Raw genomic sequence first — 19,062 nt, 5'->3', positions numbered from 1 at the left:
TATTAGATCCGTTTCGAGAAAATAAATCAATATTATTATTACATATTTTTTTTTTTTTTTTACTTTAAAGTCTGATATTCATCGTCGACGAAACGCGACGGCGGTGGCGAACAGTGCGAACAGATAAATTGTATTAACACCAATTATATAGGTATAGATATTCTGACGATAATAATAATTATTGTATTATATTTTATAGAAATAATTTATGTGAACATTAATAAAATTATATTTTTACCTTTATTAATACATAGGTATTGTATTATTAACAAACAGGTTTATGTATAATATTTATTATATATATATATATTCATGTAGAAACATATTGTATATTAGAAGGCACGACGGAGATTTGAAGTATATAACAATAGTTGTAAAGTGTAACAATTTAACAATGTCCATAACTCGCTTAAGAATATAAATATTTTGAGAACATAGTCAACGTTCTTTAAATTATTCTTTACTTTAAATTTTTAATAATATAAATTAAAATTATTCATATTGATAATTACTATAAAGTATAATTCACTGAAATGACAACACAAAATTGATTTTGTTTGGAACGCAAATTTACTACGGTGTTTACTTGTTTGGGTGGATATAGGTGGATATAACCACGCGTAAAGTGACGTATATGTGTTATTTTTTAAACAAGTATTTAATAATAAACTGCGTATGAGATAAAAGATGTAGAAAAATTATATATAATTCTATCGTATCTTTCGTATTTTATTAGTGGGGCACATACGTTAAATGTGTTTTTGACAAAACTCTTATTGTTGATGAAATAAAATATTTGATTCGTCTCCAATAACTACATGTATGTATAGTATATGTAATAAATAATAATATATAATAGGTATACAATAATTGCAGAACAGTAGGTAGGTACCAAAAAGTGTAATAATAAAAAAAGTATTATATTTACAGTTATACAGAATAAATATAAAAATTTATAAAGAATTTAGGTAAATTTTTTTAATTTGTTTAAATATATTAAAAGTTTTAGAAAGATCTGTTATTTTTAAACTTTATAAAAGATAATATAGATAATACATTAAAAACAATTAATTACGATATCAATGACTACTATGATGCATATTATTATATTGAGATAGGTATGTGCAATAATATTATAATCAACCAACATTATAAATAACCAAAACAACTATTAAATTATGTCACTCTATTCATGTATACATGAATACATGTATAATAAAATGTACATTGTATGTATTATATTTATAAACACAGACTACACTCAACGTATCTACTGAAACTATATAGAAATTCTTTACATTATTTGATTGTATTTGTTTTATATGGTTTTGGGCATCTGGACATCCTAAACAAACACATTTCTCGACTGCGCGACTGCGCGATAGTGAGAATACTACGATGGGAATTCACTGTCTATAGTATTGTCTTGGGTACGTATGTTTGCAAAATTCAATAATAAACATTTTCATATCATCCCGTATTTTCAAGCAGACAAGCACTATATAAACATAAACAAAAATATACGAAATAGACTGGTATGTCATAGGTCAAGACACAAAAATGTAGTTTGAAAATAATCAATATTTTTTTTTAAGTCTTAAATGTGATAAAATTAAAACCACTCGGAAGATCAAAGATTTGCACAATCGTTTAAGAATTTAAAATATGTACAATAATACAATTTTAATGAAATGATAAATAATTTTTTTTATGTCATTTGTAAAACTCAATCAAAAATAAATCGTCTGTTGACAAATATATAAGTACCTACTGTACTTAATCATTAATCATCACAAGCATAAATAAAATTAATTAAATCATTACAATGAAAATAAGTAAATTATTACCATTAAAGCTTTTGAAATATTTTAAAACACAGAATGAGTTTAATTTTAATGATGACATATTTTTTTTAAGTACCAAAGTAAAAATATAAGACTATTTTATGTCAGTATTTATTACTTGGCAAAGTTACAAAGTTGTATTTTTTATCGTATTAATTCTAGATGTTTTTTGGCTCTACCTAAAATGTAGGATCTTAAATGTTTATTATTCCTTGAAAATATTTTTAATAATAAAATAGACATTTTAATAAATTTCATAATTTACCTAATTAAATACTATAAACAATTTAATTATCTTTTATGAATTTGAATCATTTATAGTAATTAATTATTAATTTAGTAAAAAAATGTACTGTTTATATTATAATATACATAATGGTACACATATAGTATAGTTACACAAAATCTAATAAAATACATTCGAAAAGTATTATTTGTTAAAATCATATTTTATACATGATATATTTTATTGTTTTCACATTGAAGTGTATTATTTTTAAATAGATATTAAGGTAATATACTTTTATAGTCAACAAGAATTGTTTATCATAACAATAGTAAATTTTTAATATAAAACCTATCACTAAATTATAAAACGTAAATTTTTAATTAGACCACTAATAATATATAATATTTATGGATTATATTATATTGCCAATATTTTAAAATCACAAAAAACATATAAATATACATCTTAGGACATTATTTCTATCAACCTGACTTGCTATATTTTACTAGGGAGAGCTAATTTCAGTTATAAAATTCTTTTTATATATTATAATAATATTTTATATTTATCTCAAAAAGGAAACCCATATGTGAAATTTAAACGAAAAATATAATATAATAGATAATGACATCTCGTAAAATATGTGTGTCCGAAACTGCCGATATCATCTGGATAACATGTATGACGCGAATAGCTTATTACGAGCATACCCCGTTGAGTTCGAAACACATGATAAATATGATTTATCGAACTAAATCGCGTGATTCAGCCCCTCGAGAGAATAACGAGAGGGTAGTTCTGCACCCAGTGGGGTGCTATAAGACGGCATTGTGTGTGTAATTTATATAATATAATATGCCATAACCACACATGCAGAATATTAAGTGATAATCCAACATGTGTAATGCATAATCGTTTCATTCACTTTTATGTACTTAAACGATCAACATCCGTATTAATGAAATTCGTTATCATCCGGAGGTCGTTGTAGCCCGCTTGGCTTACGCCTTGTTTACAATATTAAGTTATCGCTTTGTCGCGGCTATATTTTTTCGTTATTATCGGCAAATTAACGTCTACAGTCTACATAAACCTATAGTACCTGTTTATGATACTTCACAGAGAGCTCTATTGTGACGGGTTGTAATTTTTTTTATTATTATTATTTCATTTTGATTAGGGTCATTCGCTAATCATTTTTTTCTCAGGGCCAACTACAATACGCTTCCGGTCACCAGTATGAGATTTTACAGAATTTAGTTCTCTAAGAAAGTAAATGATGAGGTCAACGTGACCTTATCAATATAATAACAATACATTTTTCATATAATCAAGTATGATAAAATGCATTACGTTTATCATATTTTAAATTCATTAAATTTTAAAGTGTGTATCAGTGTGGATATAGATAAGCAAAATTCAAAAAAAAAAAAATTAAATCTTCTAACTTCAAACTTCAAACTTCTAATTATTACTATATTATCATTATTTTATACAGATAAATTAATAATTACAAGCTATATAAATTATATGAGATTAATTTAACGTGTCGCTTATTTCAAAATAGTATTTATTTATATATTTTATTACTTGACCTTAATGTGTCGCAATTGTAGTAGGTATATTTATTATTTACATTTCGATATTTCAATATTTGTTAAACTATATTTATTTTAAAGCTATGTTTTGTCATGACAAAATATTAAAATTATAAATATTATGCTTTTATTTTTTAATTTAAGTGGTTTTCAATGTTTTGTAAATTTAATACTTATATTACTTGCATGTAAATACAAATTACAATTATATAAAAACAATGGTTTTATTTCCTGTATTTCTCTAGTTTTATAGGATAACTTTTAAATATCTCCAAAATGTAAATACAAAATTTAATTTTTTTTAGACTGGTGTTTTGGTAAACATTTTGAAGTACCTTACCTATAGATTATGTGTAGTTATAGACTCAACCAAATGGGCATTATTATTTTTATAGTCCTTTGCAATCGTAGGTCCAATTAAAATATAAATTAATTTTCCAATACGTCAATATTAAATAGTATAATATTTGTTTTATTTACATGTAAAATAAACAGAAACGTATACAAATCAAAAGTAGTTTATTTTATTTGTATAAATGCCTACATTGTTTTTTCTTCATATCAAATTTTTTTTTTAAATAATATCTATTTTTATAATTTATTAATTTTTTTTCTGTCCCATTAATCGTATAAACATTGAACCTACTAGTTTCTGAGAATCAAATTATAATAACCATAGGTGGTTACTTACCAATAATACTAATAAAATAATCGTCAAAATGCATTTTATTTTTTATTCATTATTCAATATATTTGCTAGGTATAGTTTTGATTTGAAATCAAGCATTTTTATCTCACGGGTTAGGTTTAAGCTAGATAACATCTAATTAGTATTATATAAATATAGCTTACACAACATATACGATATTTTTAATAAAAATTTGCTATTTCAAATATAAAACACGTGTCTAATCTATGAGCGAATTTATCGAATCAGTGTAAAATATATAATAAGTAAGTAATTGCATATATACCAATTTTGACTATATTATTTAAAAAAAAAAATTGTAAATTTATTTAAAGCTCCTATTTTGAGTAGCCATTATCCACTACAATACTTAGAAAACGATTTAATTGAATTCTTTTTTTTTTTATCACATATACGTATACATAATTAGTTATGTGGAGATGATGAAAATATTTTGTTACAATAATTTATATGTATCAAACTCTTTAGGAAGTGTTTCGCGGTTGCGTTCAGGGAGCATTACCGGGCCGAGTTAATTTTCCAGTAACACTCGTCTTCCGGGTGCGCTCGTCACACAATATTGTTACATGGTAATTTAAACATTGTCACAAGAAGAACTGATAAACAGTTGCAGTGAGTCAAAAACATTCGAGGCTTGTAACGGAATAGGTTTAATAATAACATTACATAATGTTTTATAGAAGTATACGCAAGAAGGGTGATATATCATATTAATGTACGAGTATGTAATGATTAGTACAACAAACACCACTCACCCATCTTTCTGTTCGGCTGCCCGATCTCTTTGCCTGCGGTTTTTGAACCAGTTGGACACCTGGGTCGTAGTCAATCCAGTGGCCTCGGCCAATTCCCTTTTCTCCCTGGGACTCGGATACGGATTACTGGCGTACCATTCGCGTAACACCATCCGGGACTTTTCCTTAAAACAGTAGCTGGTCTCCTCGCCGTCCCATATGGTCCGAGGCAACGGAAACTTGCGGCGGACCCGGTACTTTCCGACAGCACCCAGCGGACGACCCCTGAGCTTTTCGACTTCCACGTAGTGCGCCTTGAGCCAGAGCGCCTGCAGCTTGGGATGGTTGTGTGCGGAGAACTGGTTGCTCTCCAGCAGACGGTACAGCTCTTTGAAGTTACCCCGGTGAAACGCCACGATGGCCTTTGCCTTGAGTACGCTCTCGTGCTTGTGAAGCTTGTCGCAACTGGGCAGCGACCACAGGAACCTGCCCAGCCGCTCGATGTTTCCGGATTGCTGGAGCACTTCGCACACGCAGGCCACCTGTTCTTGGGTGAACCCGAACGACGGCAACAGTGGCGTCATGGCGCTACCTCCTCCGGCACTGCCGCTGCCGCCGCCGCCCGATGACGAGCCCGGCGAATGCTGTTGGGGCTGGCTGGCGGTGCTCGCGTGGTGAGGCGACCCTTGTAGACCGCTGATGATGCTGGGCACGCCCGGATGGTCCACGTTGAAACTCCCGAAGCTGCCTGCTGTACCGCTGCCGATCAACATCACTGCTGTGCATTCACTCGACTCAACGACACGACGGCATGGCACGACGAGACGCGTATAGGGTATGTATTGTGCAGACAGCCGATTATAAGCGAAGTGCGATGCGGTTGCGTGAAAAATATTTATGTATATCGATAGCGAACGACGGCAAAATTTGATATCGGACGTCGAACACCGTAGTGAGTAGATTAATTGCAGAGCGAAATATATCAATAATACAAAACCGAACGGACACAACGACGGAGACACAATAGACGCTAGTCGATTCGCGCGAAACAACCGTGTGTTATAATAATAATATTATGTTTGTATTATAACAAAACTCTATAATTATTACTATTATCACTTTTAATATATTTTTCTCCCGACGATCGCGCGATCTGCTGTGCGTGTATACAACGTATAGACTTTGCGGCCGACTAACGCGACGACTACGACTCCCGGGCCAGCCAGCCAGACGACTCGACACACACACGTACCCCACCACCGATATCGTCATAGCCGTGGCTCGGTTACCGTGGTAACCACTGCCGTTCGCGATCACATTAGCCAAACGGGTAGGCGGTCTCCCCGATGGGCGCGGTCTCTGGGAGGTGGTGCGCGTTTAGTGTTGCCGCTGCCACCGCTGGTGGACGTACGCGTCTTCGCTCATACGGGCCGAAGACTAGTGGTTCATAGGTAGTAGATGCCTACTATGTATTTAATGTTCAAATGTTATTATTTTTTCGACCGAATTGATCGTGAGAATGTGGGATGGAACGACAACGCAATATACCTACACATAATATACGTTTACATAATATATAACTTTACCATACAATTATAGGTATTTAACGAAAACAAAAATCGTGTGAAATAGTACTTCCTCTTTTTTTTTTTTTAAATTTCCGTAGCAAAATTAATAGATAGGTATAAATATAAATGGGCAAAGTAATAGATTATATATATATATATTTATATATTATACTCGTAGGTATTTTTAAACGCATACATGGTTTTATGCCTATGTCAATTAACAGAATGATTTGGTGAATATCTGATTTTGACTCGGTGAAATGCAAAAAAAAAAATAGAATTTTCGTGTATTATAAATTTTTAATAACGTGTTCAACAATTTTGACATATCCAAAATTTCGATTAGTCAAATTTCTTTTTTCAAATATTATACCTTATACCTACATTATGTATTAGACGATTAGTCTTATTATATAAATTTTCTTATTATTATCGTGTAGCATATACCTATTACATCGACAAACTCAAAATTGACATACCAATAACTTAAAGTCTTTAGTATACTTATCACGACTTAAAAAAAGGTAAACACAGACACTTTGTGTACTGTCCATTGTTTGATGTGCATAACTTGAACACTTTGTACGATGGAAATAATCAAATAAACTCAGAAATATATTTTAATGGATGAACTTAGATTATTAAAAACTTAAGAACTTGTCGTAGCCAGGATCAAAATTGCGGTTGCGATTAATATTAGCTTGATAACATTTGAAAATATGAATATTCATATAGGCATTATAAGCAATTTAAAAGAAAACAAAATTTAGTTATTTTATTTCGCCTATAATTAATTTCGTAGCACCTATTACATTTTCAAGCATACCTATAATAATATATTGTCTTAAAATCTTGTTATTTTTGTATGGACTATATAAATTACAGATAACTATATTGGCCATATATGAGATTACATATATATTTTAGATGCAATTTAATACTACAGAATGGCGGTCGTTTATATTCTATATCTACATTATACTTTATAAACTATTATTTTTCACTTTAATAACCAAAACAATTGATGTATGTCTTGAATTAATATACATTTTTAGTGAAAATTAATTTAAATAGCTATATATACTTGTTTATGAGAAATTATGAAATAGGTACTGTTTTGTGTATAATACTTAAATATAATATTATACGCATAACTTCAAAATTTTAGATAAAATTCACTTTTTTAAAAGGTAAAATTTCTAATTGTAAAAAATATTTCTGTAAAATGATTGAAATTAAATATGTGATGTAAAGTTGTAATAGTTATTTTAAATGAATTTCGTATGAAATTGAAGCTGTCGATAGAAAGAAAAATATATTTTTGTTGAATTGAAAATCACGATAAATCAAATTAATAAAAATAATTCTTTAAACTACGTACAATGCTGATTTATTCGTACAGCCTGTACGAACTAAGCGTTAGTTGGTCAGTCAATTGCATTACCGTTAGTTATAACTTTTTTTATATTAAACCTATAATAAAGGGTATAATATTCATAGATTATTTAAAATAACTTGACATTATATACCTATGAATTGATTCATGACACTGCTTTTATAGTATTAAATCATTAAAAACAATTACTATTTAGACTATAAAGATGACACTAAGAATATGGAAATGGATAGAAGAGCGGTAACTAGCAATTTTCGTCATGGTTACCGGATTGCTGGTGTTTCCATTAAATCGTATATTGTTAATACATCATTTTCACGGCACATTTGTTTTAGTTGTTTGATTTGTTTTTATCTGAAGTCACGTCACGTTAACAATTCATGAATTGTCGTTTTAAAAAAAATACATCGTAATGGAAACGGCCACTATAATAGAAAATAGAACAACTACGGCGTATAATTCTCAGATAAAGGTGTATTTTAAAAATACCATCGGAAAAGGCACATTTGGGCAAGTCAAATACTGTGTGGCAAAGGTAAATAACAAAACTATTGGTTTTGCAGTAAAAATCATCGACAAAAAATCTTCAGTTTTTCAATGCAACAAATCAATGGTAAAACGTGAAATTATGATTTCAAAAAAAGTTGATCATCCAAACCTAATAAAGTTCATTAAAATTATCATACATCGTCATTACGTCTACATGTACATGGAATACTGCAAGTATACCATCTAACTGCTCTCTCGCTAATTAAGTGGTTGTGATAAACAACAATGACCTAAAAGATATTTTTAATATTTTATACGTCAACATAATAAATACTATTTATTTTAATTTATATGTAGTATATAGTAAATCTATAATCATCTATTATTTAAAAAATACATTTCCCATGTGTATATATATATATATATATAATTGTAAACATTTTTCACATAATATATATATGTATATATATATAGGTATATATTATGAATAACTTTTTATTTATGCGTTATATGTAATTATAGCATTAAGTTCTTACTTCTTACTATAATTAACAATAATTTTGTATTGCGTAAAAACATCGAAGTAATATAATATTATTACAATCTTAATATTTGAAAATAATAAAATAACATTTTGGTACTTATTAATTATTTTTATAGTCCTTAACAATGTAGGCTATTAATACACGCCTATAAGTTCGTAAGGTTTCAAAATACTGAAAAAATGCATCAAGTAAATTTTTATTTCACGTTTAGAAATGGCGATATGTGTAAAGTTGTTAAAAAGTACGGTCCTTATGTGGAATATGATGCATGTTTTCTATTTTCTCAAATCGTCGCAGCAATCGAGTACCTTCATAGCCTGGACATCGCGCATAGAGATCTTAAGCCAGAAAACATATTACTGAATCATCGAAATGAAGTAAAAGTGGCCGACTTTGGGTTGTCAAATTTTTGCAGAGAATCGTTCAGCAATAAACGAACATTGTCGCTAACTCGCTGCGGTACAAGGATGTTTATGCCACCGGAAGTACTAATGAATTACAATCATAACGGATATAACGCTAAATTCTTCGATATTTGGTCAATGGGTGAGACATAGCATGTTTTTCAAATAACTGAATTTTAGTTTAAGATTATATTGGATCATACATTTGTCGTTAGTTTCTCCGTACTATTTTAGAAATCGAAAATAAGCAAAAATATAAAATTAATTTTCCAAATATATGATAATATTAATATATACAATCATTACGACATAACATAACATTTCTAAATCAATATTTTATCCGCAGGGAATGTGTACTTCTCATTTTAAATTGAATACATATTACTGGCTTTATTTCTAATCTAAAATGTGTAACGATTAACGACCAAACCTAGTGCAATGATTTCATTGTGTTGTAAATGCAAACGAGTTGAGCTTATGCTGAGACTATTAAATATCACAATGATTACGCTGCAATATCCTATACAAATCGCGAGAAAAAAAATAGGGTTTTGATTATATCACAAATTCTGGAATACTTTTCATTTGATTTAAAAAAAAAAATATGCATTAAATTAATATAGTCGATTAACTAAAGTTTTATATACTATGTAGGTACTTTAATAGAATGTATACTTTTTTTTTAAGATCGGTTACAATAATAATATAGTATTTATTTTCATCAAATAGATTAGATAAGTTTTATAATAATATATGCAGTAATTCTGTATAGGTATTATAATATTATATACCTATAAAGATATTCAATATTTACAGTCACATGACAAGCAACCGTTTCGTATAAAATTGTTTTTTAAAAATTTCAAAACGTAGTCTTCGTTTATGAGTTCATGACATACTATAAGTAGATATACCTCTTAATACTCTTATGAAATATACCAATTATTCACTACGATATACATATATTTACAAAGGAATACAAATTAACTCATAAAATTAAGTTAAGCGAACACAACTATACATACGGTCTTTAAGTTAGATTACAAATAATACATTTAACTCGCTAAGCTTAAAGTTGATATAGAAAAAAAATATTAATTTATTAATTAGTTAATTCAGATTAGAAAAGTTGATTTTCTCTTTTAATTAATATTAATATCACATAGACTATTCTGTGATAAATTATTTTATCAAGAAACATAACAGAAACTTTTATATAATTATTATTATAGCTATTAGGTACTCTTTATATTTATTGTAGGTATTCGATTATTTTTATTTAAAACCACGTATACAGTAATCAGTAATTAATTTATAACTAACCATTAAAACCAAACATTTTAAAAACATAATATACGATGAATTTAACATAATTTTTAAATCAACTGCAAAGAACAGCGTTGATTAAAAAATCACCTAACTAACTAGTAAAATTAAAAATGATATGCTTTTTAACTAGCCCGTCTGGGTTTATGTATGCACTCACGACGGTGTCTAAAGTATAATCTATGTGTATGAGGCTTAGTTTCGCTGTGTTTCGTGTGCGTATTTCCCGGCTAAAACCAACTACCCGAACCATGTACGCGCTTTGCGAAACTGTTAAAATATACACAATATCCATATATAATAATACTACGTGCCGACTTACCAACATAATATAATACTACTTACAGTCCCCTGGCCACGCTATTAAGACCAGAGGACTACGAGATGTGTACTACTACGTTACAGGAGGCGTGCTGCATTATATGTTGACCGGCCAGGTGCCGTTTGACGACGGCCGTACTAAACAGATTGTCGCGCAACAGGTGTCGGGCGACATTGTTCTCCTCCGACCGATGTACAGGCGAACCGTTTCCTCGCCGGCCAAACGGCTTGTACGGCACATGCTCGAACCAGACGTACTAAAACGGGCACGCATCGCTGTCATCAAACGATCAAAATGGATGACGATGATGGCTTGAGAGTTTGTCATAACTCATAACTGTGCGGCGATTATTGTCAGATTTTAAAATACTGGAAGTAGTTATCATCAACCCATTTTTTTAAATATCCAAATCAAATCAAATATCAAATATCTACTATCCTATTTTTTTTTTTTTCAAACAAATAAAGTTTTAAAAAGTTTAAAATGAGAGTACTTTACCGAAAAAAAAATAGTATTTTATAATTTGCTTTAACTGTTCAATCCATCCACATTAAGTATAAAATTCTGTACTAGATAAATCATCTATTGCAAACGATTTAATATAAGTTATAGTAAAAAATCGTTTACTTTATCGATTAGATTAAAATTCCATCATGCTATTCCCTATTATTTATGCATAACTTTTAAACATAAAGAAAATCGAACCAACTATCAATTGCAGACAAATACTATTTAATATTATTGAAACATGTTAGTATCAACAACATCGATAAATAATATTTAGTTAAGGCTTATATATATATATAAAATAGAATTCATAATGATATTGCTATATACACTCTCCATATTATACATATTTTATAGCAAATAATTCTGAAATCATAATTTATTGCGTTCCAATGTGCAGTGAAATATGTTAAGTGAATATCATTATTTTACACTTTTAAAACTATATCGGACAACTTGACTCCATATGCTAAACCTGTTTAAAAATAACGGAGGCACCCTTTATTATAGATAGAGTTAATACGACTCGGTAGCGGAAAATTCTTTCGGTCAATATGATAATGATTGCAACAAAGAAAGATCTTTACATCGTCTACCTGGAAATCGAAACAAGTTCTTTGATAAAATGACACATAAACATTGTGCCTGTAGTAATTGTATTAAATATGCATATAATGAGTGTATATTAAACTGGAAAAAAATATGTCGTAAAAGTAAATAATTGTTCATTTGTACGTAATTATACAACTGTGGTTACATTGGTGTATTTTAAATCTTTTTATAATTCATTCGTGAGTCATAAAATAATATAATAATGCATCGTTACCTGAGTCAAATGCAACCTTGTATAGTTGTATTCATAAAAAAATGTATATAGGTAGTAAATAAATTAAATGTGTATGAATAAACAGTACCTACATGTTAATAATGTTACATTTTTTAACGTTACATTATTATAGTAAAAGTTATAGCACATAGTTATAGTAGAGTACAGAGAAACTTGCGAAAATAGAATTGAAATTTGAAACTGAAGTAAAAACATAATTACTTATAATTCACTATCAGATAAACCAAGTCCAGTGACATATCATTAATGAAAAATTATATGAATAAAAATTACCATTCATGTAAAAAAAAAATAGATCATACATAAAAAGAACAATGATAAACTAATCAACATTCAGTACCCTCCCGTGTGGTACTAGCGAAAAATGTTTTTTCTAAAATATCGAAGTTAAAGTTTCTTGAAACAAAATACCCAATGGATTTGGATTTTTAATCCAAATTTAAAAAACCAATTAAAAATAAACCGTTTAAAATATTATTTATATAATAATATAGTTATTTGTATTAATTATTAATAATATTGAAAATTAAATTGTTTAAGTTAAAAAATAATTTACACAAACAAATATTTAGTTTTTCAATTGTTAATAATAATTATAAAAATAATATATATATATATTGGGAACAGTTCTTCATAAAATAATTTATTATTATTTTTTAAACAATCTATTTTCGTATTTATTTAAATTATTGTTTATTTGTTTAAATTAATTTGTTTTTAACACTAATTTCTTTTATTGACCTGCCCAATTATAACCTACCACAGCTGTGTAATGAGTTATTGGAAAAAAAAATTAAGTTATACTACACAAAAATGAATATATTTGATAAAAACAATAATAATTGATAACCATTTCATAATAGTGCCTATTCTATATTTGTTTTTTGATATTCTATTACCTATACACTTTATCCTTAAAAGTAGTACTATACTTTTGGTAATAGAACAAAAAATTCTCTAATTAATATATCGTATTGTATATTAACAATTTCGATTTTATTAATTATTATAGTATTAATAATAATTAATATTAAACTGTTGACGAAAATGCATTTTCGTCAAAAAAATATATGCAATATCATTAATATCCGGTGCCAGATCATTATTATTTAGAAAATACTTTTTTAATTTTTTCTGAACCAAAAATAAACAAAATGATTAATAATCCAAAATGATGAGATATCTATCTAATACCAATCGACAAAAAAAAAAAATAGTATGCTTATAACTTATAAGGTATATTTTAATAGTTTTCTATAAAATGGTTTTATGTTCAAATAATCAGATTATGTATATATACTATTTAATTTAAAGTATTTTTAAGATTCATGTATAAATTATTTTTTAATTCTCAATTTTTTATGAATAAAAAAATAATTTATGAGTTCCTGTAATATTTTTGTTATATGAAAATTTAATTAGTAGAAGTAAAAAAAGGTTTAAGTTAACATAATATTTATATATACTTATTTTGATTTAAATTTTGTACATTTTATTTAATGATACATAAATTTCAAAAAATCTATTCATTATATTAAATGATTTACCTATTCTGGCATTAAAAAGTTATCATTTTTTTTTTATTGTGTATTAATATTACATATTTAATTACATATTTCAATAATATTTTTCTGCGACTTTTATCGTTTATCATTAAGTAATACCTATGTATTGAGATTTTTAAAATAATAATTATTATTTATATTGCTTAAGGTTCTAAATGAAGTTCTAAATGTTATTATTTTATAATGTGTGTATATTCATGTGAGCGTGGAATAAAATACTAGTAAAACTAAGTCAATATTAAATAGTTTATTAGTTAGTTATAAAGACTAAATCAATTTTTTTATTTAACTTGTTTATAATTTGGTATTTATTTAATACATGTTTTATCTGAGAAAACTATATAAAATATTTGCAATGAGAAATATTATAAATAACTTATTTTTTGGTTTATTTTAATTTGTTTATTACATATTAAAAAATAAAAACTTATCAATTGTTATTTCAATCATAGATAATATTAGGTATAGGTATTAATATAATGTCTATAAATTATATGATTAAAACAATTAAGCAGCATTTTAAGAAAACATTAGATACAAGTTATATTACATATAATATTATTATTATCAACGACGAAATCATAGTAAATCTAAAATATATATTTTATTTTATTGTGAAAGCCATTTCCTTTCACAATCTCGCAGTCGCATCTACAATGCTCAGCGTAGATACATTTTACAACCATTATCATTTATTATTATTGGATGGGGATGGAAAAAATAATAAATAAATTACTCGTGTTTTCATATAAAACGCACAGAAACCGCTTTGGTCACGATTAATAAAATTTCATCCAGTGATAAAAGCTGTACAAATTGGGAAGATTTATTTTGTACGGTTTCGTTCACGGTGCGGTGATTTTTCTACATTGTGGTTTTTTTTTTTATGTAGACTAAAGAAAAATCATCTTTGAAAACCGCTGAACAAACAAAACTTGATTGTACTTACTGACCCGTAACAATACAAATGGCGGAAAAGTTATGGTTTCCGGACATTAATGGCGGTTCCCCTATCATTTTTATTCTATTTATTTGGGACAATCGTGTAAATATAATAAATTTAAACAATTATATATGACTCCGATGATCATTTATCTTCTATAAATGTTTGTCATTGTATTTCTACGATTGTGTAAAAAAAAAAAAAAATACTTTTCAACTGATAGTTCATTTTTTTTTTTTTTTAGTTTGACAGAGAATACATGTATGCAGCATAAATGTTTAATATACATTATGTACCTACACATGTATTTATTCATACACAATATTATTCACGTGCATTTAAAAATACAATACTATTTTGTCCATAATTTACTGACATGACATTTTCACCAACATTATTATGATATGAATTTTTGACAAGGTATTCTGTTTAGGTAATAATATTCGTTTATTTATGTATTGTTATAAAGGACTGTATAAAGCTCAAGTACAGTTAAGGTAAATTTACAAGTAGAAATAACTATAGATACATAAAATGATAATAAATAGAGCATAACACTCGTATAATCATACATTATATAATATTAAATAAATAGTATTAATATTAACGTAATATATAACAACAATCGAATAATATAATATTCTATTAAGTATTGAACAGATTTCAATAAAATATTAAAGAAACTTGGCTTATCAAATGTACATCTCATTTATAGAATAAATCGATTTTAATTCACCACATTATCTAGCAATACGATTCAAGGGATTATTATAATTGAAAATGTAGAAGAGTATCGCGAATTATATTGAGAAACATTAAAATAATAAAATGTAATAAATCCGGACAGGATATAAAATCTTTTATTGATCTGTACACAAAACAAATATCCATTTTTAAATTCATTTGTATTACGAATCAAGAAACTAAGACTTCTAAATACTTTCGAGCATATAAACTCAATATGCGAAGAAAACCTTCAATAATCTTATTGTATAGATTTATGAACTTCCGGTAAAATTGATCGATGGGCGTTAGGTACACGTCATAATACTTTATCATAATAATATCGATCATACCTAATAAACAAAGTGAACTGTTTTTGTTAATTCATTTAAAAATATTATTGTTGGTATTTTTTCGTGGAGTTTTCTTTTTAGATAATTTGACAGTGTTCATCGTAGAAATATTGACTATGTATGTTATTTCGGCTCATTATGTTTTGATCACTTATAAATGATGCTAAATGATTATAATTTTATAATTTTTACTTTAAAAAAACTAGCCAATTTTTGCGCATCGTATAACACAATAATGTAAAATTGTAAAATCATTTTTGACAAATAATTTTTAACTTATAGAAATACTCAGACCTTTAATATCATTTACTTTCATTACGTTGGTGTACTTTTTCAGTTTTCCGTCGTGGTAGGATTAATTATCAACAGAAGATAACATTATTTTAAGCCAACAACTGAGATTTTAGAAGTATTAGTTCACAAAGTATTAGTATTGTTACATAAGAGATTCATATGAAACTGTCAAACTACCGTAATGAATTATATGATAGTTGATAAACACTTAATTATGTGTCAGTAAAAAAATAAACACCAATTTGACATACCTAATTATTTTTAATGTTTACTAACTTTTTCAAAACGATAATGCACTATTATTTGATTATCTATGTTTACAATGGTCGTTATTATTAATCATAATGGTAGCAAATCATTAATTGATTGAATAAAGGTTACATGCATCCGATATCCCAACACCACCAAATACAAATAACTTGTGAAAAAATATATCTATACACATTTTGAAATAATATGGGACACAACTGTTTGTTTCCGAAAAGTCATTGCACAAAAAGTAGATCAGTTACACAGACACACTATTACACTAACACTAACCACCTTTTCGCTTCGCTCACCTCAAAACAGCTGTTTTTCTGACAATTTTTTTTTCAATTGCAGCCGTTAAAAAAATATAAAAAATATATTGTTATAAATTTGTTCATATAGATTATTGTTTAAAATTCAATTTTGATGAAATTGGATGTTTAACGAATTAAAAAAAAACTCCGAAAACTAGTTTTGCTACACTTATAGCACTAGTATAATGTACTATAAGTGGTATGTAGAATTATAAACGCAATTGTCACATGATAAAAGGTCATTTTAAGTGCAATCGATAACCTTCGGGTCTAACAAATATGATGTTGTCTGCAGCATGGCTATATCAGTAACATAATAATATGTATAAAAGGTATTATAATGTTAATACATCGAATACGCGTTTCGACGTTGACCGGATCCGACAATAGCGACTTCAACGATGTATAAATGTATAACGTGCGTATTATTATATACAATAATGATATTATATTATTATTATGCTCACGGAGCGTCGTCGTCGTCGTCGGTGCGGGACGCCACGAGGATAAAAGGCGGAGGAGGCGTTTGTTATTGATGTCGACGAGTGCCACTTGTTGACGGGGCGACGTTTAGAGCGGATAATGCGACGACGATGACTTGATTTCAGCCCCAAATACGCGTGTTTAATAGTCCGTCCCGCGGGTGTATCGTGTACCTCTTTATATAATATTTAATATGTATATATATATATATATATATATATATTATTTATTTGTATAGCGTTCAGTAGTACCTATCGAATACGAACGGGATACACCGCAGCTCGCTACCGCCACCCCCCCGGGACCGCACACAATACGATTGATATTACCACGATTGCAGTGCACAAAAGACACGGTTTTTCGGTGGAAGAAAAGAAAAAGAATAATATGTACTGGCCATACAATATATTATATCATTATATAACGCATAAGTATGTAAAATATAATATATGCGACGTCGATATAGGTATTTTACACGCCTCTTACACATAGTCATACACACACGCACAGTTCTAGATCATATATACAGTGCGATTCACCGAGCATGCTCTCGCCCTCGTTTTTCTTATAATAACGAATTTATAGGTATGTTTATTATTCGAAATCTGATTTTTGGAATTTTTAGTATAGCCCTTACTTATTAAAGACCATATATTTTATCGTTTAAATTTGTATACCATTTTAGGAGTGTCCTACGACGATACAAACTTCTGTTCTCGAATGGCAGCCTTTTTTTTACGGAAAACTGTTAATAGCAGATGATTTTTTTTTTTTTAATTTCAAAATTAATTAATGATTTTTAAAATCAAAATTCGAACGAAGAGTTCTTGAGTTATTATGAAAGTCCTTAATAATGGTTCTACAAAAAAAAAAAAATGAAATGATTTATGTGATATTGACCTAGTATTTATTAAACTATGGCAATTTTTATTAATTATAAAATGTTAATAGATTGATGTCGACTATTTAAAATCGTCATAGATCACATGACATCTTTCCGACCCACTATTATGAACCTATTATCCTTACATATAAATACAGTTAAACAACTCAAAACTTTTGGTTCGGATATTTTAGACTTAAATACTTCAATATTTCCAAAACAGTTATAAGAAACGAGATACTCACTCGAATAAAGTTTTTATCGCCACTCTTTGAATGACAAAAAAAAAAATCCAAATAATTGAAAACGTGGTCTGTAAATATAATACTTAAAAATTCCAAAAGTCAGGGTTCGAATACAGAACGAAGAATTCACTCGGCGAATCGCCCTGTATATAAATGTAAATGATGATATTGAGTTCTGTTCTCGTTTTCGGCGACGGCGTATTTTTCGGGTAGAGGAGAAATCCGAACCGTATAATATGTACCATGTGCGTATTGTGTGCGGTTACCGCGGTCACCGAAAAAACACTCAGCGCGCGGTATAAAGGACAATTCCACGGTTGTATACTATATTATTATATTATTATTGTTTGATTTTCTGCGACACGTCCCCGTCCGCCGTCCGTGTGTTACACATATATATATATATATACATACATATACCTGCGTTATATTCGTTTCGAGAGCGAACGTTTTATATTATTTGTACATCGCATTGTATTATATTGTACGCGG

At 28.2% G+C, this 19,062-nt stretch overlaps 2 protein-coding genes across 2 annotated transcripts in view; one reads left to right on the top strand and one right to left on the bottom strand.

The window, feature by feature from the left end:
* LOC113555713 (homeobox protein six1-like) overlaps positions 1-6,288 on the bottom strand; it is a 47,658-nt gene extending 41,370 nt beyond the window's left edge. The window contains exon 1 of the mRNA XM_026960229.1: positions 5,136-6,288. Within this exon, the coding sequence (XP_026816030.1) occupies positions 5,136-5,887 (752 nt within the window). The 5' untranslated portion in view covers positions 5,888-6,288. The remainder of the gene's footprint in view (positions 1-5,135) is intronic.
* Positions 6,289-8,490: 2,202 nt separating this feature from the next.
* Positions 8,491-11,480, top strand: LOC113555714 (CBL-interacting protein kinase 1-like). The gene is made up of 3 exons (XM_026960231.1): positions 8,491-8,801; positions 9,324-9,658; positions 11,248-11,480. The coding sequence occupies exons 1-3, from the start codon at positions 8,491-8,493 to the stop codon at positions 11,478-11,480; spliced, it is 879 nt and encodes a 292-aa protein (XP_026816032.1).
* The last annotated feature ends 7,582 nt before the right edge of the window (positions 11,481-19,062 follow it).

The sequence above is a fragment of the Rhopalosiphum maidis genome, chromosome 3 (assembly GCF_003676215.2).
Source record: "Rhopalosiphum maidis isolate BTI-1 chromosome 3, ASM367621v3, whole genome shotgun sequence".
Classification (NCBI taxonomy): domain Eukaryota; kingdom Metazoa; phylum Arthropoda; class Insecta; order Hemiptera; family Aphididae; genus Rhopalosiphum; species Rhopalosiphum maidis.
The sequence above is the reverse complement of the archived record's forward strand: the minus strand, read 5'-3'. Positions and strand labels throughout refer to the sequence as shown.